The sequence below is a fragment of the Pyrenophora tritici-repentis genome, chromosome 10, assembly GCF_003171515.1.
Source record: "Pyrenophora tritici-repentis strain M4 chromosome 10, whole genome shotgun sequence".
In the NCBI taxonomy this organism is placed as follows: Eukaryota; Fungi; Ascomycota; class Dothideomycetes; order Pleosporales; family Pleosporaceae; genus Pyrenophora; species Pyrenophora tritici-repentis.
This window is the reverse complement of record NC_089399.1, coordinates 4,113,178-4,134,098: the sequence shown is the minus strand read 5'-3', so window position 1 is coordinate 4,134,098 and position 20,921 is coordinate 4,113,178. Positions and strand designations below refer to the sequence as shown.

The following is a 20,921-nucleotide window of genomic DNA, read 5'->3' as shown; positions in this document are numbered from 1 at the left end:
GCCATCATCAAACACTTACTTGACATGCTGATGCAGCTCGCTCAACTGCTGGCTGTCCTCTACATTTATGCCGTTGTAGTTCTTGAACGCTTCAGGCACACCCTCCGCAACCCACATACCATACTCAATACTGGGTTCATTTGACTTTGCAAGCTGGTTGAATGCTCGCTTGAATTGCGCCATACTGAGACCTTCATAGTAGAATGACAGGCAGGTGAGTATGATGGCGACATCCGGATGGCCCCACTCCGAGGTGGGTGACGGGACACCTTTGGCCTGATACGAATTAGTAGAGAGCTGTGAGGATAGCCAAGCTGCATTAAGCTCATGGTACGGAGCAAACGTACCTGGTAAGGCACTGCTATCGGATCCCGTGTTGGATGCAGGCCGTATTGCACATTCCAGCGCTTCTTCAAAGTCGAAAGCAAGATGCCATACACTAGGAGGCCCCGCAAATGAAGGACTACGTGCACCAAATGTTGCTTCTCCCCGAACATTGCCATGACCCTGGAAGTGATTGCGGCATCGACTAGGGGCTCGGTGATGAAGGAGCGAATGTCCTGTTGCGCACGCCGCGAAAGGTGGCGCAGCGGTAAAATCGATGTCTGGCCTCTGCAGATCTTTTGTACCATTTGATCAAGCAGGTACACCTCAACGTCATCACGCAGGAAGTAGAACAGCGAAACACCTGTCCTCCTGACTACCTCGATGCTGTGGGGAAACCTGTTCACTAGGTCATCCAGATAAGAGAAGACAAGGTCTAGCAATGCTTGAATGGTTTGCCAACGTAAGGGATGCCCGTCAACAGTATGCTGTGACCCAGACGGATAGATTAGCTGCGTACGGATGCCAAGGGTGACATCGCATTCGTCGAGTACATCTCTGGCATGCCGATCGAAGCGGTCCTGAATCTTGATCATGACGGCGGACTCATCGACCTTGCCATCGCACAGGCGCTGGATGCCGCTGAGTTTGAAGGACAGGATGTGCTCTGGCAATGCTAGTACGATGCCATTCCGCAGTTGAACCTCGTTGTGCAGACAACCGTAAGCGTGCATCAGCTGTTGATCTGTGGGAGTTCTGCGTGAAAATGGTACGTGCAATACCTCGCGGTCCAAAAGACTGCCCAGCTTAGCTTGCAGAATCTGAGCCGACTGTAGCAAAAGCGGCCGGGGTACTATGATTCGGAAAAGATTATCGGTCGCAAGTTCGAGTGCAACCATTGCTGGAAAGAGTGTTAGCACACACAAATGAGGGGTTGAGAGGCAGTCTTACGAAGAATGCAAGAAGTTTTGCCTTTGCCCATCAACAGCTGCGTCACCGAGTTCTCGCCAGACTGAGGAGATATTGTCGCGAGCGCCACGTCAACCTGCTCTGGGCGAAGCATGATATCATTGTCGATCTCCAGAATGAGCCAATCAACATGGTCCTCAGGCTTCCAATTCGTGTGACCAGCGTTGACACGTTCCTCGGACAGCTGCTGGCTGCGACCGTTCGAACTAGCCCTCTGGATACGTAACAAGCGCTGATACCTCGTGATGGCTAGCCCCAGGTCGATGAGCGTCTTCTTTACACCAACGCCGAAACGTGCTCCTGAAGTACTACGCAGCTCTGATAGCAGAGTACGAATCGTCACCCTCGGCCACAGGCCGACCAAATCGAGCCACTTTGCTGGCGCGTCCTGTCGACGCAATGCACCACGCATCTGCTCAATGATCATCCGCCAGGTTCTATCCGCGGTAACCAAATTTTCGGCCAACTTGGTGGGATTGAAAGGCTCTTGGGGGGGATTTGGATGGTTGAGACGCTTCACCAGCGCTTTGATACTGTCTTGCAGCTCAACACCATATCGTCTGTGGACCATGGAAGTTGAAGACTCATATGGTGCGACGAGTTGCGAGAGTTCCCCAACGGGTTTCGAAACATATGAGTTGGCCGGAAGAAGCTGCATCACGTTAAACACCCTGGGCTTCTTGAAGGGCTCAACGTAGTCGACTTCTCTGCTCTTAGCCGAGATGAAGGAAATATCTTTCGTCAAGACATCCTTGAGGAGCAGAGTCCCACCGCCCCCCATGGTTGACGGATACAGAGAGGATGGCGAAACATCAAATCGAGACTCAGTCTGATGCTCGGCTTGACTCAACTCTGGGTACGATGAAAGAACTGTTTGGAGCTCGACAAGGTGATCAGAGAAATCGTCGTTGTCAACCAACCTGTTCCACTCTGGCCGCACGAGCGCCAAGGCTTCTTCACGATCAAGCAAGCTATCGTTGACCGTTGTCAGGAGAAGACGGTCAAGGTCTTTGGATGGCCATAGGGCAACAATGGATGTTGCAAGCGTCCTGCATGCGTCCGTGGCATCCGTGTTGTGCCGCAACTCGAGATTCAAAACCCTGCTTGGTTTGGCCTTGACATTCGCGACGTATGGCTGCTTTGCATCCTCCATTAATTCCATGAGGCGATCCACGGTGGGCATTTCGTGAGATACAAAACGATTGTATGAAGGGCTCTTCGGAAGTCGCAATACTCTCAGGTCGTGAAGAAGAGCGAATGAAAGCGCACCTCGCAGTAACTGCATGTTCGCAGTGGGAGAGAACGCCAACAAGCAGAATAAAAACGTCAAGTGAAACTTCTTGTTGTTGGAGCATTTCAGGGCAGTGATAACCAGAGGTCCCCAGTGCAGCACCTGATCTGCTTCCAGGATATCCGTGATCTGAATCATGTCGAATCGCTTCACGTAGCCACCAATGACCGACGTGTTTTCGAACAGTCTCGCTAGCTGCACATTGCGTACAGCTTCGTGGGTCGAGACAAAAAGGACCTTTGCCAAGCTGATAACGTGTTCGCGTTGGGTTCCAACAAGACGACCGTCTCTTCGCAGGTAAGCCTGGGCATGCTTGGATGTGCTGCCAGGGACCCGTGATAGAGCTCGATTTTCCAGGTGATCATGACCGGCACCGGTTGGACTTCGATCAACAGACTCGAACGGCGGTGAGAACTTCTGAAGTTGCGCGTTCCTCAATAGAATGTCGTTGACAGCTCGGCGGTACCTGTCATCCTGCATGTACACCGTCGTGTCAGGATCCCAAGTCACAGACTCCATCTTCTTCATTGTCGGCGGGTAGTAGCCTCTACGGGGCGACAGCTTTGCGATCATCAAGAGCAGATCCCGCGCGCTGGGATTTAACGGCGTCCATGGGCGGTAGGCTCCGGAAGTCAGATACTGAAGAGCTTCTTCGACTCCAGTGCGACCAGTGAGCACGTCTGGTATGGGATGAGCTGTCAACGCATGCCACAATGCCCTGTAGTACAGCATAAGAGGCTCCGCAGGACATTCGATCCGCCCAAGAACGTTGTTGACTTCGAACTTCAGATACTCGCCCTTGTTCCTCACCACGATCGATACATGAGGCCCGTGCCGCTTGATGACATGGCTACCCATGGGTAGAAGGACACTGAACTGCGTGGGACTCCCTATGGATCGCATGACCAATTTGCTTCGGAGACCATGCCATGTCCCGACATCCTGGTATGCAGTTTCGGCAACAATAGCCCCTAGTTGAGGGCAGAGGAGTGACCCATTCCGATTGACAACAAAGTGTAGTTCGAGACGATGCAACTCGACCCTGATATTACTGTTTGGCGGTTGATACACGGTTATCATATTGGCAAACTCGAAGTAGGAAAAGTTTTCAGCAATGCTCCGGGCGAGCGCACAGTGAGGATCAACCAAGGTGGAGCCTGCGTTGCGTGTTGCGTTGCGTGTTGCGCGCCTAGTCTTGAGATCCAAACGCCAGTTCGAAAGCTTCGACTTGAACGGTTCTTGTTGTCGGATCTCCATGGTTTGGGCTGCGAGATCCACCCAGTGGTAGCACTTCTCGACGAGCGCAGCAGGAAGATCGTTGCTAAACAGTGATCTATCAATGAGTTCGAATACTTTGCTTTGCTGCTTTCCTCGCTGTTCAGCACGGATGACCAGTCGCTCGCCACGGAAACCTAGATGTAGCCAGTAAATGTTCGCCAGCGGCCGGCTTATGACCAAAGACATTCCCGGCATCGCCGACGGGAAGGATTTAGGGCTCTGAGACCCAAGAAGTTCTTGCAAGATCGGCGAATGCAGATACTCGGGTGGTAACATGCCCATTGGATGCCCATCGATCAGCAGCATGCCATGAAGGATATTGTAGTGCACGTGGTGTTGACTGCCTTGCTCCATGGCTAACGTCATGACAAGCCACCAAGTGTCTGGCACGATGTACGTACGGGGAGCAATCGTGACGGGAGCTGGCCAGACTGCTTCCACTGCCTCAAGCATTGCGTGGCTATCGGAAACGATAATGGTTTGAAGTTGGTGGCGAGAGCTCCAAACCAGGTAGAGATCCCGCAGGATCGCGTTCCTGAGATTGTATGGCAATGAGTTGAACTCACCCACTAGACACTCCTGAAGGGCGATCGACATTATAATGAAGTCTGCCAGAATTTGAGACGATATGTCACAGTGTGGCGCCAACAGCGAGTAGACCGTGCGCTTGTACAGCACAGCTGCCCAGATGGCGAATATTGAGGGGCCAGACTCAGCTTGGTCGCTTCCAAGGTTTTGGTTCTTGTACCATCCTGCAGCTATGGCGCGTGCTTTTCCGAGCAGTTTTGATACAACCCGGCTGATGCGAGTACTAGAGTTCATCGCATTGACCTTGAGGAGGATGCTTAACAGGATGTCAAGCTGGATTGCCTCGCGCCAATTACGCCGAATGGTTTCCAAGCGGCTGTCTACTTGCTCGAGCAGCTTGAGGCAGAAGGTAACATCGTGAAAGATCGAATGAGTGTCACGCAGGATGTCGTCGGTGGATGCGGGTCCAGCTTGCAGACAAAGCCTGGAGATGACGACCGATGTGGAAGCTGTCGAGAAATTCAAGTTCGTCGAGCCCATCTCCCTCAATAGACAGGGCCAGCGCAAGTAGGTTCCAAGCAACAGGCTCTGCCAAGCTGTGAATTCGTGAGGAGTCAGATCTTGGGGACATTGTGTCTGCGTTGCGAGGGTCACATTTGATGTGGGCCAATGCTCGCCGTCGTTTTGCAGAGAAAGGTACGGGGATCCAGTAGGCAGCTTCAAAGGGAGGAGGTGAGCAAATGAAGCGGCGCTTGCCCGAGATGTCCAGGTCCCACCCTCGGTGTCATAGTATCTCAACGACATAGCGAAGGGGTAACATATGTCTTGAAATGGTGTCGGGAATTTCGAGGTCTCCCAATGAGTCTTTGTGAACGGTTTCCCGACCGAGCCTAACGTGACTGTGCTCCTCGTCTTATTGGCGAAACGACACAATCCCTTGTGAGCGCGGAGCAGAGGCACGCCATCTCCTAAAGCTGTAACTGGTGGATGAGCCAGAGTGGATATGATCAGCCAAGTGGCGTCCCGGTACGCTGCAAACGTTGATGGACAGAGCAACTCAAAGACCAAGGCCTTGAGTTCTGGTTCTGATTCTGGAAGTGGGTGTTCATGCGTGTTGATCTTCATCTGTTTCATTTCCCAATTGAGCTTGTGAAAAGCGCACGGTGCCTTGTGGGGTCGCTTTCCGGTGCGAGCATCGATTTCAGTTCTGAAGCCTGGGCAGACGGTGGTTGGCAGTGCCAGCGTCCGCCGCATAGACTCGTGACGTGCACTTGCCTTTTCCCACTCCTCCTTCTTGGCTGTGAGTCGGTCCTCCGCATCTTTCTCAATCGCGCGCCGTAGTTCTTGTAGCTTGGACATATCGTCACATTCATCGTATGCTCGTGCGGCATATGAGTCTGCGTTCGGTGCGTCGAAAATGGTCTTTGATCCCTGACCACACCACCCACTGCAGCGTTTCGCTATGTACGATTGCACAATCTGAAGGCGGCTAAGTTCGTCTAACGTTGAGAGCTCGAGAACGTCCAGAACACGTGCATCGAAGCCTGGATGATACTGGGCGAGGAGCGGATAGCATTGAGTCGCGGCCTCGTCCATAGCCTTCCAAATTTCCATCAGAGTGAGAAGCTGACGACTTCTGAATTCCGGATACCCGTTGTACTGAGCCCCAACTTCTGCAACGTACGCTTGGATTGTATCAGCCAGCTGGAAGCATAGGGAGGAACCGTCTTGCGTCAGTGCTAAGCTTGTAGCCTCGGAGACCTTCTCCTCGTAAGCATAGAGGCAGAGGTAGCGGCTGGTGACAATTGTGATGGGCTTGTAGCCAGCAGACTTTTCGTACCGATGCAGTATCTCTTGCTGTGGGCGCACTCTGTTCTGTACAAACTTAGTGCATGACTGTACCGCTCTATCCAGCACTAGTCCGCTGTGCAACAGTTTCAATTCGAGGTCGCTAGCGCGTGCAGCTGGTGGGATATGGTGGATGATGCGCCGTATCTGCTTGGTGTAGGAGTCCCACTGTGATTTCAAGCTCTTTGTAGCAAAGAGCAGTTTGTCCGTGAACAGACGTCCCAAGGTGGAGAAGATCTGGTGATGCGTAACTCTAGCTAGTTTGGCACCTGCGGCATAGCTCTGCTCGAGCTTCGCAAGACGAGAACCGAGCTTCTGGCTCAGAAGATACGAAGCGTCATTCGGGATGGCGTGCAGTCCGTCAATCAGCAAGTTTGAGAGAAACATGCACATGATTGTCTTGAAGTAGACTCTACCCTTCTCTGGGCCAAATAGCTTGTACAGATGACGTTGTATACCGACTCGAAGGACGAGGTAGAAGGGCGAGCGGCGCCAAGGCTTGAATGCCTTGTGGAAAGATACGGTATCGCGCACACGCTTGCGAAGACCGAGCGTGTCGTGGTACGCGCCGCTAGCTTCCAGTATAGCCATGAGCCACCCGGTCACGAGTGTAGGATTTGGTGTGTCGCGCACTTCTGTGATGGATGCAGAAGCTTTGGTGGTGACAGCCGCAAACTGCTTGATGGTCTCGAGGCTGCTCTGCTCCAGGAATGCCACCAAAGTTTGTCGGAAGTCCTCGTCCAGAAAAGTTTCGTGGGGTATCGCTATAGCCTGGCCGGGAAAATCCCACTGCAGTGCACCATCGGATGCAAGAACTTCTTCGCTAGTTGCCGAAGTCTCGAATGCCTCGAAGATTATTGACTTGCGCCCATCGTTGCCACTGTGCATTTTGCGTTAGCAGCGCATGCAATAGTCAACCCTTGAAAACTTACCTTGAGTGTGGGTGGATTAGCAATGCAGCATTCTGCTCCGTCACATGAAGTATCAGAGCGTGTCTGCCTTCGAGCTGCCATAACTCCCTCGCGAGTGCATGCTTGTCAATCCTTCCATCAACGTTGAGCGTCAGGCACGACGAAAGGGCAAGCCGAACTGCATGTAGACCCGCATGGTCATCCAAAGGTGCGTGTGGAATGATTTGTTTGACGGCATCGCACAGGCGCCGTGCGAGCTCGGTGCCGAGCTGGTGCAGATTAGGATCCTCTTGGCCTGGAACATCGCGCGGAAGTACGACGTGGTTATAAAGTTGGTGCAGAAGCGCGTCACGCCCAGGGTCGGCCATAACTGCCGCTGGCCCTTTCGCTGGCGCGCGCTTGACGCCGATTGATTCCTATCAAATATAGATGGGATACGTCGGCGTGCGATTACGGGAGAGGAAGTGGATGTGTGTGCGGATTTTGTTGCGGGCAGGCAGAAGTTTGCGGCGTAGTGAAAACGCGCGTTGGCAAACGTAGGCGGTCTCGGCATAACATTGATTCGCCATGCCAGGCATTCCGGGGCCTCCAACAGACCGGCTCGACACAACACGTGTCGCCATGGCGTCCAGTGAACCATCATTTCGACATTGTGCCCGGGCGCAGGCCAGACCGGTGGTCAAGCTCTCGCTGTAGGCGCCGCATCGATGTAGCGCTGCCGTGTGTGAGCTAGACTTGTTAAGCCCAGAGATAAGGTGCATCATGGACCGGTGTCAAAGATGATGTGGGAAGAAAGGAGCACCTTGCCGTGTCGCTACAAACAGGTGGGCAGCATGGAGAGATGATTGGAAGTAAGAGTAAGATAGAACACGAAGAGGATGGAGAAGAGAGAAGAAGAGTGGAGCGACAGTAGAAGACGAGAGCGGACGGTAAAGAAGTAGCGTCTCCCTCCGTTTACTTTCGATGACCTTTACCTGCCATAACCGACAACAGCGGTCAGGCCAACGACATGGCCGGACATGTGCCAATTACCCTGTGCAGTGGAGAAGCACTGTTTGTGCCCCTGGGTGCGCACTCACCGTCCAGGTCGATTGGCAACGATTCAAAGCGTTGTCTCAGCGCTGAAGTCAATGCAGTCCTGCTCAGCCATCAATGTAGCTGTAATGCACTTATCACTAGGTTCACGTGATGTCAATGAGATGGAACGCAATCGCTGGCATCAGGGGCGTGGCATTGGCGATGGAAAGCGGTAGATGTGTGAAGAGTGATATTGTGAAGTTTGAGGGCGCTCACTGAGGTGGGGCGCTCACTGATAAAACAGGTTAATAATAATAATAATTACTATTGAGAAGCTGGCACTATTAGTAGTAGTATGACTACCTAATAGAGCGCTCTCTAAGGCACAACGGTAGTGGTGGTACAGATTCGTATTGTATTGACTAAGGAGCTATTCACACGTTCGTAGATCCGTGTTGCGTGCAGCTGCGTCCAAGCTCCCCGCTAGGACCCACCTGCACGTGTCACCAATCATGTGACTACTCCTCCGCTTGATACCACCAAGTCACTTACGGACTGTATTCTCAACAATTACCATATAAAGACAACAACCTCAGCAGACGGGCTCACCCTTGGCCGGAACAACAACCGACCGCACGCGCCAGCTTGGATGAGGTCAACTGGGCTTAGTGCCGCTGACTGGGCGGTGATTACCGAGTATATCGACTTACTCAAACCTCTCAAAGTATCTACTGAGCGGCTCGAGGGCCGTGGCAAGTCTGGTAAGTATGGTGCAATATATGAGATTATACCTGTCTTCGAGTACCTCCTGGGTGCGCTTGAAAGTCGCTACAGGCAATACGAACACGTCAACTTCGATGCCCACCATGAGGCGCCTGAGGACCACCTCGCAGACTTCTCAATGAACAAGCTGAACAAGCCAACAGCTCCGGCTTGGCTTGATAGAACATTTTTGTGTTGAGGCTTGGCTTGGTAGGCTTATTTAGAGTGGAGGCTTGGTTGGCTTGGTCGGCTTGTTCAGCTTGGTGTATTTTTGTTATCTTTAGCTACTAATTTCCCAATTAAGTAGTTGGTATACGTGTCAATATACTCGTCAGATAGCTTGCCTCTGCAAAAATCATCGTCCCCAAATCCAGCCCGTTGCCAGCGACGTATACATAGCATGGCGGCCAGCAACTGGGGCCCAAGTTTCCTTCTCCGCGGTTCTAATAGATCACCAAGCTCACTAAACATGCGCTCGCAGTCGCAGCTTGAAGCAGGTATTGACAATACATCTATCGCAAGCCTGCTGAGGTTCGGATATTGATCGCGCAAAGCTACCCAGTATTCTACTGGGTTATTGGCGTCGTGACTACCGTCTGCGGCGATTGGCTCGCCCTGCTTCCATCGTTGATACTCGTCCATCTCGCTGTTAGTTGTAGGCAAATGCTCAGGATTAATATAGCTGTTAATAACGTCATCGATCTCGTTTGAGCGGTGGGCGGCGGTAGGTATCGTAGTTGTAGGCGTTGCGCGCGGCGTGTTGTATTGAGCCCATAGTTGGAGAAAAGCCTGGTTATTGCTATAAAGCCACGCTGGCTTATCCGCCCAAAGGACGTCACAAAGCTTCTTGTAGCGCGGATGGAGTATAGTAGCTGCGTAGTATGCTGGCGAGTCGTCAAGTTTGCTGTAGTACTCGCAGAGCTTCGTCCGTGCAGCTCTCAAATTGATCTCCAAATGGTCCTCTGGCGCCTCATTGTGAGCTTTGTAATCCACCGCCTCGTACGTAGCAACACGATCCTCGTATTCCTTTAAAAGATACTCAAAGACAGGGATTACTTCAGCAATTGCTCCATAGGCACCAGAAGCGCCGCGGCCCTCTGATCGCTTTGTAGCTGCCTTTAGCGGTTTGAGAGCAGCTAGATACTCAGTAACAACACCCCAATCGGCAGCGGTGAGTCCATTTGACCTCATCCAGTTAGGAGCATCAGCTAGCTTATTGCCTCGGGCTTGAGCTATCGCGTCGCTGTCCTGAAGGTGTGTAATGTGATGAGCGGCGTAGAGGTTGATTGCAGCCTGTAGACTAATAGCACGCTCAAAAGCAGAATAAAAAGAATTCCACCGGGTAACAACTGGCTTAACAACCTCCCGGAGCTTGCAATCGTCGTCAATGGCGTCTGGGTGTAGATCGCGGTGAGCTTCAAGCTGACAGCGATTGAAAAGCTCAACTTGCTGCGGCGTTTTGATATAAGCGATGATCTGAAGGAGCACTCCAAGAGTTCCCTCATGCCGCCACTCCTCCATAAACTTATCCTCGTTAACAAGCTCAGCAGATAGAGCGTTGTCGTACGCTTTGTTGTCTTTGCCCCAAAGGAGCATTTGGCCAACAAGATTAATTGTATGAGGACCACAGCGAAGGCGACATTCAACTGCGTCAAAGCCAACTCGACGAGCAAGCGACTGTATAGCTGTATCATTGTTTGACGCGTTGTCAGTAATAAACCAGCCAATTTTAGTGCTAGCAACGCCAAACTCTAATAGAGTTTTATATATAACGTCGGCGAGGCTCTCACCGCTATGAGCCCCCATTAACTGCGGTAATGCAATAGGCAGATCAACTAGCTTGCCGTGAGTGTTAACAAAGTGAGCAATGATGCCAAGGTAGCCACGCTTGCCGCCTTTTGTCGTCCATCCGTCAAAGCTTATATGGATCTTGCTTAGTGATTGCGACAGAGCTTGGACAATCCGCGGCTTTGAGGTTGATCGCGAGGTGGCCCACCTCGCGATCAACCTCAAAGCCGCCTGGGTCAAGGCCAACAGCTACTACCTTAAGCTCGACAATTCCCTAGTATACTACGCCGCCTGCTGCCTCCATCCGCGATAAAAACACTATTGCAAGAACAGCTGGGCTGACCAAGAGGGGTGGATTGAAACGAACGAGGCTGCCCTTAAGCAGCTCTGGGGCAAGGTTGTCAGTAATCAATATCTCATCAATATTGTTGTTTGATTTGTTTGATTCGGAGCCAACCAACTAACCAACAGTTAGCCACTGTATTTCTGTCAATCAATCAACCAATCTTGAGAACAAAATGTTGATAGGATTGGTGTTGTTTGATAGTAAGCGAGGGAGGGGGATACCTAGGTGAGGCCTCTGGGATAGCTGCTCAACGACGAATTCTTAGTGTTGGATCTTGCTTACTAAGCCTACTCGCGTGTAAGTTTGTCAGATTGAGGCGAGGTTTTGCTCCATGATCGAGCCGATGGTGGTTGGGGAAGGACATGAGACCCCCAAACCAGGGCTAGCGCCGGGACTTAGCACTGCCAAGCCCGAGGCGAGGCCACCTCCCACAGACAGAGCCGTAGACAGAGACAGACAATACACTTGATCCCATCCATAAAAATCTGACAAAGTTATATGACCTAGGTTCCATCCCATCTCTCACTCACTCCAGGCTAGTACGTACGAGGCTTAGCGCCCACAACGCTAGCTGGCAGAGACATAGATCTCAATTCCTGTAGCACAATACACAACACGATTCACACATGTTCCATTCCTAGTGCTACTGACATCAGGCTTATAACATTTAACAACACCTTACTTTCTCGCGGCTCCGGCTTACTTTTAGCCTTATCCATGCCCTCTATACCAGCAAAACGCAAGCCCGAGGCTGCCGAAGAAGCTGATACTCCCTTCAAGCGAGCACAACGTACGCGCAAACCTACGCTCAAGGCGCTGTTGGGTGACGGCAGCCAGCCAACCCAGCCGATAGAGCTGCCAGAAAGTACGCCGGATCCGCCTACAGAGCCGCCTACAGAAGTTATCGAGCCGCCCACACGGGCTATTGAACCGCCATGTAAGCCTGTACAACAACCCGAGGAGCGCCCTCGGCGGGCATCACCACTGCCTATTTTGGCTGCCTCACAAGCCTCTCGGCTCACTGATGAGCCAGCCTGGGAGTCGCAGTTAATGTTTGATAAGCCAGAGGACTCTATTGTACAGCCTTTAGCTTTCTCTAGCGCTGCCACTGAGGCTTCGGTGGAGGAGGATAGCGCTGTGAGCGTCGATTTTCGCGACTTTGAGGGCGTCGATTGGTCGCGATTAAAGGGGTTTGTCGCGCCGCTGAGCACTCCACGAGGCAAGGCAAGCTGGATTTTTCAACACGGCTGGCGTGTCTGGAAGGAGGGTACTCACCACCCAGATGAGTTGTACTTTGTGTGCAAGTACTGTCATATTCATAAGCTACCTAATGGTGTACACCGAGTAACGAAGTCAACCACTGCCGCCAACGGGCACCTCCAGCTTGATAAACCTGGTCATCGGCTCAGCAAAGACGGTCCAATCCTAAGCAAACCTCTCCGCAAACATGGACAACAATCACTTCGTCAGGCAGCTCTAAGCGGTGTCAAATTTAGTCTAGAGGCGTACAAGACTATAGGAAACTTCGACGTACAAGAATTTCGGCAAGCAGCTGCGCTCTGGCTGGTCGACAACAACAGACCACTCCGCGAGTTTGAGACGCCGGCTTTTCGCAAGATGATCAGGCTTGCTAATCCTGAGGCAGAGGCGGCGTTATGGAGGTCTCATAACAGCGTGTCAGCGTTCGTGATGAGGTTGTACAGTTGGCTACGACCTCAGGTGGTGCGCGCGTTGGCTGAAGCCGAGAGCAAGGTACATATAAGCTTCGATGGGTGGACGACAAAAGGCGGCAAACGTGGCTTCTTTTCTGTAGTTGCTCACTACGCCAACAGTAAGGGCGCGATAGTTGACCTACCCATCGCGCTGCCGCAGCTGGTGGGTGCCCACACTGGTGAGGCGATAGCTGACGCTGTAACCAAAATCCCTGCAATCCTTCAGCATCAATCGCAGCAAACTCGGCTACTTTGTGCTCGATAACGCTTACAATAACGACACCGCTGTTAACAAACTCGCCGCGATGTACCACTTTTCTGCCTCCGATCGCCGCCTCCGCTGCGCTTGCCACATACTTAACCTTGTTGGCCAAACGATTATGTTCGGGAGGGATGCTGACGCGTATAACAACGCCCTGGAGAACACAAAGATGGAGGATTTTTACATGAAGGAGTGGCGGAAAGAAGGACCGCTTGGCGTGTATCTTGATATTATCAACTACATCAACCCGCCGAAGCAGTGGAGCATTTTTGAAGATTGCCAACGCGAGGCAGTTAACAGCATGCCCACAGGCGCCAGCGGCGGCACTCGCGAGCCAATTAAGCCGTGTGTTACACGTTGGAACAGCTATTACGACTGCTTTAAGCGCGGAGTTCAGCTCCAACAAGCTATCAACGCATACGCCACGTACCACATTCGCGAGACTGAACAGGCTGACGAACAGGCAGCTATTAGAGGAAACAAGCTGCCTGATGTGCCGCGGTGGATGAGGTCAGACGGCCTTACGGCGGCTGACTGGGCGGTGATTACTGAGTACATGGCGATACTGCAGCCGCTCAAGTTTGCTACAGATCGCCTCCAAGGCCGCGGCAAGTGTGGCCGTTTTGGCGCACTCTACGAGGTCATCCCAGTATTTGAGAGTGTGATAACTGAGCTGGATGCACGCCTTCGGCCATACGAATCGGTCAACCACGAGCCATCTGAGGCGCCCGAAAATCACATCCCGATCAACCTGCGAGCCGCGAGGCGAAAAGCGAGCAATTACTTTACTAAGATCCTCCAAAGTCCCATTTACTACGCAGCTACGGCACTATATCCACGATATAAAACATACTCTAAGCGCTTCTGGCGCAACAAACCTACACAATTGAGCACCGCGCACGCGAAGTTTCTGCGGGTTTGGGCTGCCTACAAGCCTGCCGCTGCTGCCACAACACCAACCCCTGCGCCAAAACCTACCATGAGCAGCTTTGACGACGCTATCGACGCTATACTAGATGAGGACGGCGAGCATACAATGGAGGTGGAGGATGAGTACGATAGCTGGTTAAAAGAGCCTATATGGACGTCTGATCAACACAAGGAGGGTCCAACAGCTGTACAGTACTGGTTATCGTTGAAGCCGAAGTATCCACATCTTTCACGATTGGCGATCGACGTGTTGACTATACCCGCCTCCAGCTCTGATTGTGAGCGCGTTTTTGCGGGAACTGGCGATATAATTGAGCCACAAAGGCGGAAAATTGGCGCGCAGTTACTGGCTGCTTTGGTGTGCTTGCAACGGTGGACTCGTGCAGGTTTTACAACACCAAGCACGACAACAGCAGCAAAGCATACTGATGAGGAGCTCACGGAAGAGTTTGCGATAGGAACGTGGGAAGAGCCGCCTGCAGAATTGTCATAGAAACGTCCCTTCAGAACCTTAAGTCTATCAATATTCAATCAATCAAGCAACCAAAAATTGGCTCTTCAGTCTCATCAACTCAAACAAACAAACTGTAACCCTAAGAAATGAGCTAATCAATCAACATCTACGCCTCAAATGTTGGTTGTTTTGTTTGTTGACTTCTCTGGTTGGCTGACATATTGTAAATTGCTTAGGCAGGAAGGCCTTCTGTCCAGTCGTCGCAACTCTCCGCTACGGTATCTCCTTTCGAAAGGATCATTACCATCAGCCTTTAGAGCAATCTGAAATGACTATAGTTACATCTCGTGTTGCAGCCAACAAAGGCTTTTATTGCAGCAGCAACGTACCGGGGCTAACCATTGTGTCCAATAAACACACCGAAATCTAGCGATACTCCCAGTTATTCGTCTTCGAACAAATACCTCGCTTGTAGCCCTCGCAGAGCGTAGGTAGGTACCTACCGGTACCGCGGGCCCGCAAGTTAGACGCGGCTACAACCGCAACTTGCGACAATTCCCTTCACCTAAGACGTCAGAAAACATGTTACAGGCATTATATTGTGATTATTTGCAGCTACGTCGGTGGCACAAGCAGAAGCCGGAGTCCTAGTGCCAAACTTCAATCCTCGCGCAGTCCTCGTCCAAGGCCACAATCGCCCCTTGCCCTGTGTCTTACAACGTGCACTATGTGTCCTACTTCGACTAATCTTCACCAGTTAGGTCAATCACCGCATATTCCTCCTGGTTCTTGTCGGCATCACCAGTCTTGCGCGACTGGATCGTGGTCAAGAAGGTTTGCTTAGCCTTTGTGCGGGCTGCAATCCTGTCGTCGATGGTGCGATACTTTAACTCACTATCATGCGTGATGAGCCAGTTGACAAATACCTCGTCGTGCTGTTGGCCGACACGGAACTGACGATTCGCCACTTGCTGCGCATCGTGAATGCTGAGTGGAAGGTCGAGGCCTTCGAGGACGTGGCCCTCTACGAGTGTTACGGACTGACTTATAACGCGTAGCCCCGCCACCAGAATGAAGACGTCGTCATCAGCCCGGTCAGTGCTAGGGTCGTAGAATGTCCTCCACTGTGCAAGGCTCTTGGCTCGATTTGAGCTACCGGAAGCCATGCACACATGCCTGTCTTGGAAGGTCTGGCAGAGATAAGTCCATAGCAGAGCACGCGCGAGACGCATACTCGTTACGACGATGTACTTGCTCTTGTAGTGAAACTTTTCTCCCTGTTTCGCTCGCTGTAGTATGGGGTGGGTAACTTCGGAGCGCTCTTTCCGCAACTGGTTGATATAGTCCTTGATGTGTTTGATCTTGGCCGATCCCTTGCATGCGTTCTTAGCGATTCGCCAGATGAATGAGTCCCTTATCGACTGCTCTGAAACCAGTGCGCTCTGCAGGGCCTTGTTGTCCTTTCCGAGCGTGCGGCCTTTGGCGAAGACGGCGGCTTCGGGGTTGGCTTTGTCCCAAGCATCGATGGCATTGAGTAAATTGGGGAAACAGCTTACAAGACGTGCAATCGTGTAGGCGGCAGGATTCGCTCGTTGCATGTTCACCTTGCTAGGCTTAGGGATGGTGGGGTCGTCTAGTTGCTCCCATGCGTCCAGATCGTCCTTGTACTTTTGCTTGACGGCAGCCTGCACGGCGTTCTCGGCCTTCTTTACCTCATTAAACCAGCGGGGTTCGTGTGTTATGTTGAGATATTGGATGGTGTGCTTCGCGTCAACGATGTTCAGCTGATTGCCCCAGGGGTCCTTGCTCGCGTAGTCACGGCCAATACAAAACCATTCAAGCAAGGCGGCAAAGCCGGAGAACATCTTGTCTACCTTGGGGTCTTCTAGCGCGCCGTTCATCTTTGCAATTGGACTGATCTCGTCGGCGTCCTTGTGGTTGACCTGTGATGTGAAGATCTTGAGCACCGTTTGCCATGCAATTTGGTATTCTCTGGAATGCTGGGAACAGAGACTAGCCATCAAGCGAGCGCCCTCATCTTTAGACTTCCGGTCGACAAGTCTAGCGATGACCTTGTCCGCGAAAGTGAGGACCAAGTCAATGCCGTTGGCTAGAGCCGTACCGCTGATGCCTACGATGCCTGGCCGATGCGACTTGGGGCGTGTCTCGAGGAAGTAGTCCACAATCTGTGTATAGATGATGGTGTTTGCAGAGCCAGCGGCATGAAGCTCGTCGATCCAGATCCAGCCGGCGAAGCCAATGTCGATAACGTAGATCATAGTCCTCATTTTCCCCCCAGGGCCCTTGGATATACATCTTCGGAGCGCTTGCAGAGGCCCACTACCGTCCGGAAATCCGTTTAAAGCGCGCATCCAATTGTTCTTGTGCCTTTGTATCGCAGTCTTGGCGTTTGCAATCTTCTTCGTCGCATGGGGGGACTTCATCTCCAAGTCGTCGAGTGTCTTCTGTAGCGCTTTGAACTCGGCCTTGTTTTCTTCAACTCGTGAAAAGTTTTTAGATATATTTTTGGTCCAGCATCCGCTCGTAGAGACAATCAGATATCTGGTGCTACTCGGGGCAGGGGCTTCTACAGTTGCGCCTTCGTAGCAGGGGACCTCCTCTGTTTCCCACTCCTCCTCCCACTGTTCCTCATTACTCTCATAACCAGGGCAGTGGTAGGCACGGCGAACTCTGGGGCTATCCCAATCGGGCCGGGGATTCACCTCGTTCCAATCCGCCTGAGCCATTTTGTAAAAGATGCCATTTTTCTCTCCGCCTAAGCTCTCTGCAATCTTCTTTCCCTCAGGGTGGAGAATGACCAATTTAGGTCTGAATACTTTGTTCTCGCGAAGAAATTTGCTGTCGGCAAATATCTTGGCAAACGCCTCTGGAATAGCGGCGATACCCTGCGCGCTAGCTTGGAGAAAAGTGGCGCCAATCTGGGGTTTGATGTCGAAGAAGCGGTCGTCGTGGAGAGGAGGGAACTCGTTTGCTTTTGTCGTTCCGTGGATCTTCGCCACCGCTGCAAGATTAATGTAGTATGCCATGACGCATGCAATGGACTTGCCCAGGCCCATCTTGTCTATGAGTAGGGCACCTCCCCGAGGCCCTTGAGCGGTGCGGATGAGCTCAACGCTGCCCACCATCTGAAGCGGCATTGGTTCAAAGTCGGGGTTCAATCCCACTTTTGGAGAAAGATGAACGCGACATTCGCCACCTTTGAGCTGGAGCTTTTGGAGTGGGGTTAGGAATGTATCGGCAGCTCGTTGCCATTCTTCTATACCCATCTTCTGGGCCTTTTCATGTGCAGTGCCAGCAGCAGAGAGCCTTTCTCGTGCGAATGCCGCCGCCGCGTCCCTGGCCGCAGTATTATCATGTTGCTCTTGGTCTGCGTCTCCGGTGTCATCTTCATCGTATTCGTCATCTTCATCGAATCCAGGAATGATATCGTCGTCGTAGTCGTCTCCCAGTTGGTCGAGCCAAGTCGGATCGTTGATAGCCGTCCACTGCGAGGACTGGGGAGCTGGCAAACCTAACGTTTGCTCTTCTTGTGTAACTTGCGTGCGAGTGTCGTCACTGGCTGCAACTTGCGAGACTTGGGGTGGCAACGTGGCGAGCTCTTGTGCATCTAACTGGGCGTCGTCATCGTGGGTGGGAGGTGGCGCATCTCTATTAGCCGTAGCCTTATATTGGGGTAGCTCTGCCGCTGCGTTGTTGGCTTCTGGACTGGGAGCTTTGGAGCCATGGCGGGTATCATAAGAGTCTCTATCTTCTCGCTCTGAGATACTGCGCTCGGAAGCTAGATCGTCTCGATGCGCAACCTGCCTCTCGTTACCGGCAACTGGCTGGGACTGGTTCGCCTGAATCTTGTCGCCCTTGATGTCTTCGAGCTTTGGTGAATTATAGTTCGAGCGTTGCGATGCATCTTCGTTGTGTCGAGTGTCTTGCTCGATGCTAGCTATGGCGCTTGTGTCACTTTCGTGTAGCGTGATTGGTTTGGTGACAACGAATGTGGTTAGGTACACTGTGGATCCTCTCCTAAAGTCTGCGAGGGCCGTTTTCATTTGTCCTGAAGTTCTAACAGCAACTTCCTGTCTAGGTCGAGGCGAGAAGAACAGCTCTGGATAACGGGCGCTGCTGTCGTAAAGGAAAGTTTTGCGGTCGACATCGCTCACCGAGTCAGCCTCTTCTAGGAGTGCTGACCACTGGATACGCCCGCTCGTACTGGAACCGGTTAGAGCATCGCCAGTGACTTCAGCCAAGGTCTTCACAATTCCGCCGTTTTGAACTGCGCACAGTGCAATTCTCAGCGTAAGGTCATCTGGTTTAATGAAAGGGTCAGGCGCAAGGATACCAGGAAGGCTGCCAGAGAAGTTGCCGAGAGAGCCATGTCCGCCGAAGCCATGGGGCATGCCGCTATAATTGCCGTTGGACATGGCGTCGTTGTTACCAGGGAAAATGGTCATAGGCTGTGAGCTGAGCCCCAACGTTGGAGTGCGTGACATCGAGCGCTTGGCTATCCGCAGTGTAAAGCTATTGTCATCGCTGGAGTCCTGATCTGTTCGACCTGAGGGCTTCTTCCGCTTGTGTTGACTAGGTTTGCGGGAGGGCAAGGTCTGGCGCTTGACTGCAGTCTTCGCATCTCTTTCGGCCTTGCGCTGGGCTGCACGCACTAGGCGCAAGTTGGAATCGGTTATTAGTTTAGAAATGGCTTTTGTCTTCCATGGTTCGGGTGCGTCAGGAACTAGAGGCAGCGCGTCGAAGACTTGCTGTCCGTAACCAGCTCTTTCGGCTTTGCTCATCCTGCTCATCCTGCTCATCCTGCTCATCCCCAATTGAGGGTTCGGTTTACCGAAATCAGCGTGGAGGGTCGGGAGAAGACTATCAAACTTGTTCATGAATTCAGTCTGCAAGGTGTCGTTGTTGGCAATGCCGAAGCCCTTGAAAACCTCCGTTTGGGTCTCAGGATTAACGTGATCGTAGGCGTAGGTGTCAGCGACAGGATTAGGGGGCCTGGTCACCACGGGGACCGGCGCACTGTTCGCCATCGCGATCGCTCGCGCTGGAGGGGGGTTGTCGAGTAAGTAATCTTGCTATGGCGTGTCGCAAGTTGAAGAGACGTGCGTAGGTGGGCGCAACTTTCGTGTTGTTGCTGCGCGCGCGCGCAAACGACGCGTTGCCAAGCGGTGATTGGTGAGCCCATGACGGCGGAGTGGTGAACGGTGAGGAGTTCCCAAAACGGACTGCGAAGACCAGCGTGCAGTTAGCAACGGCGTATTCACCAAGACTATGGGCCCAGGCTCCGGGTGATGGAAGGCAAGACACAGTCAACGGCAGGTTTTGAAATAGTATAGATAGCGACGGCAAGTGTGTCACCATAGCGGTCCACTCACCTCGTCGGCATGCTAACGGTGCGCTCAGTTCTTTCATGGGTCTAGCCATAACTATACCTAGGTAGTCGACTACCAGTGTCATCCCGCATGACCAACCACGCTAACGAAGACCCGAAGTACAATCGAGCCATCCCCATCTCCACGCCCCCCACCAAACCAGAGCCCTGGTAAAGTTGACGACCAGGACAAATCGAGTGAACTGGAAGTGTGGATTCTTATAGCTGGAATGGACGGCTACAGCGGTCAGAGCTCTGCTCACGGTTTCGATGGTAGGGGTGCAAGTGGTTGTTAGGTGCATGGTCAACGCGTTTGAGGAGGCCGAGGCGGACAAGAAGCGCAAGACGTACAACCATAACTATGCCGCTCGCTGCGAGGATGAAGACGAAGGCAGACGGAAAATTACCATAAATATGCCTTGCCGTAGTTGGATGGAAGTGCTTCTGCCGGCAAGTAAAAGACTAGAGGTGAAGATCGCGCCACAAAATTGATTTAGACACTGCAGCCGCGTTGGCAAAGACGAAGGTATGCACCAACCACGTATGTTCTTCGTCTCTGCGCTCAGATCCTGAGTTCTTGTGGGTCTCCAGTTGCTTGCGTGAGAGTGCTTGATTGAAGCCGATGCCAACACCACAGTCTACGCGCTAGTTTAGATCGCGATAGCGCGCCAAATGTTTGAGAAGGGGATATAATAAGCAGCTATAGGCAAGAGAATGAGAGAGACGACAATCATCTTCGTAAAGAGTGGTTGCGGGGGGAAGTGCATAAAACTCATAGCGAGGCTAAACAACCTGGGAAACAATCTCAGCCACCGGTATGAGCAGACAAGAAAGATGGAAGATGTCAGAGGTTGGGGTCTCTCCTGCTCTGCCTCTGCAGTCGCAACTCACCTTTGGTAATGGGACGATGCCTATCTAGGACTAGCGCTGTTTATAGTCACCCACCTACATATACTGTTCGTAGCCTCACATAATACAACCACACCGAACATCAACTTTTCCAGGTCAACGAAAGGTCGATATCCATCGATTTTTCATCAAAACAAGACTCAAATGCCTTCTTAAATCTGTTTTCCAGCGTCCTCTTCCGGCTGCAGGCGCTGTGGCAGGCG

The 20,921-nt window shown here is 52.2% G+C and overlaps 6 protein-coding genes across 6 annotated transcripts; 3 read left to right on the top strand and 3 right to left on the bottom strand.

The window, feature by feature from the left end:
* Window positions 1–15: 15 nt before the first annotated feature.
* PtrM4_054190 (DUF3638 multi-domain protein) lies at window positions 16–7,517 on the bottom strand (the record flags this gene model as incomplete). The annotated part of the gene is made up of 4 exons (XM_066105044.1): window positions 16–276; window positions 348–1,225; window positions 1,276–7,118; window positions 7,171–7,517. The coding sequence occupies 4 exons, from the start codon at window positions 7,515–7,517 to the stop codon at window positions 16–18; spliced, it is 7,329 nt and encodes a 2,442-aa protein (XP_065959608.1).
* A 1,298-nt stretch (window positions 7,518–8,815) lies between these two features.
* Window positions 8,816–9,127, top strand: PtrM4_054180 (uncharacterized protein; the record flags this gene model as incomplete). Its single annotated transcript, XM_066105043.1, has 1 exon — window positions 8,816–9,127. The coding sequence occupies one exon, from the start codon at window positions 8,816–8,818 to the stop codon at window positions 9,125–9,127; it is 312 nt and encodes a 103-aa protein (XP_065959607.1).
* A 56-nt stretch (window positions 9,128–9,183) lies between these two features.
* Window positions 9,184–10,524, bottom strand: PtrM4_054170 (uncharacterized protein; the record flags this gene model as incomplete). The annotated part of the gene is made up of 1 exon (XM_066105042.1): window positions 9,184–10,524. The coding sequence occupies one exon, from the start codon at window positions 10,522–10,524 to the stop codon at window positions 9,184–9,186; it is 1,341 nt and encodes a 446-aa protein (XP_065959606.1).
* Window positions 10,525–11,779: 1,255 nt separating this feature from the next.
* On the top strand, window positions 11,780–13,039 carry PtrM4_054160 (Atrophin-1 domain containing protein; the record flags this gene model as incomplete). Its single annotated transcript, XM_066105041.1, has 1 exon — window positions 11,780–13,039. The coding sequence occupies one exon, from the start codon at window positions 11,780–11,782 to the stop codon at window positions 13,037–13,039; it is 1,260 nt and encodes a 419-aa protein (XP_065959605.1).
* A 40-nt stretch (window positions 13,040–13,079) lies between these two features.
* Window positions 13,080–14,459, top strand: PtrM4_054150 (Dimer-Tnp-hAT domain containing protein; the record flags this gene model as incomplete). The annotated part of the gene is made up of 1 exon (XM_066105040.1): window positions 13,080–14,459. The coding sequence occupies one exon, from the start codon at window positions 13,080–13,082 to the stop codon at window positions 14,457–14,459; it is 1,380 nt and encodes a 459-aa protein (XP_065959604.1).
* A 704-nt stretch (window positions 14,460–15,163) lies between these two features.
* PtrM4_054140 (uncharacterized protein) lies at window positions 15,164–19,468 on the bottom strand (the record flags this gene model as incomplete). The annotated part of the gene is made up of 1 exon (XM_001937140.2): window positions 15,164–19,468. The coding sequence occupies one exon, from the start codon at window positions 19,466–19,468 to the stop codon at window positions 15,164–15,166; it is 4,305 nt and encodes a 1,434-aa protein (XP_001937175.1).
* Window positions 19,469–20,921: the final 1,453 nt, after the last annotated feature.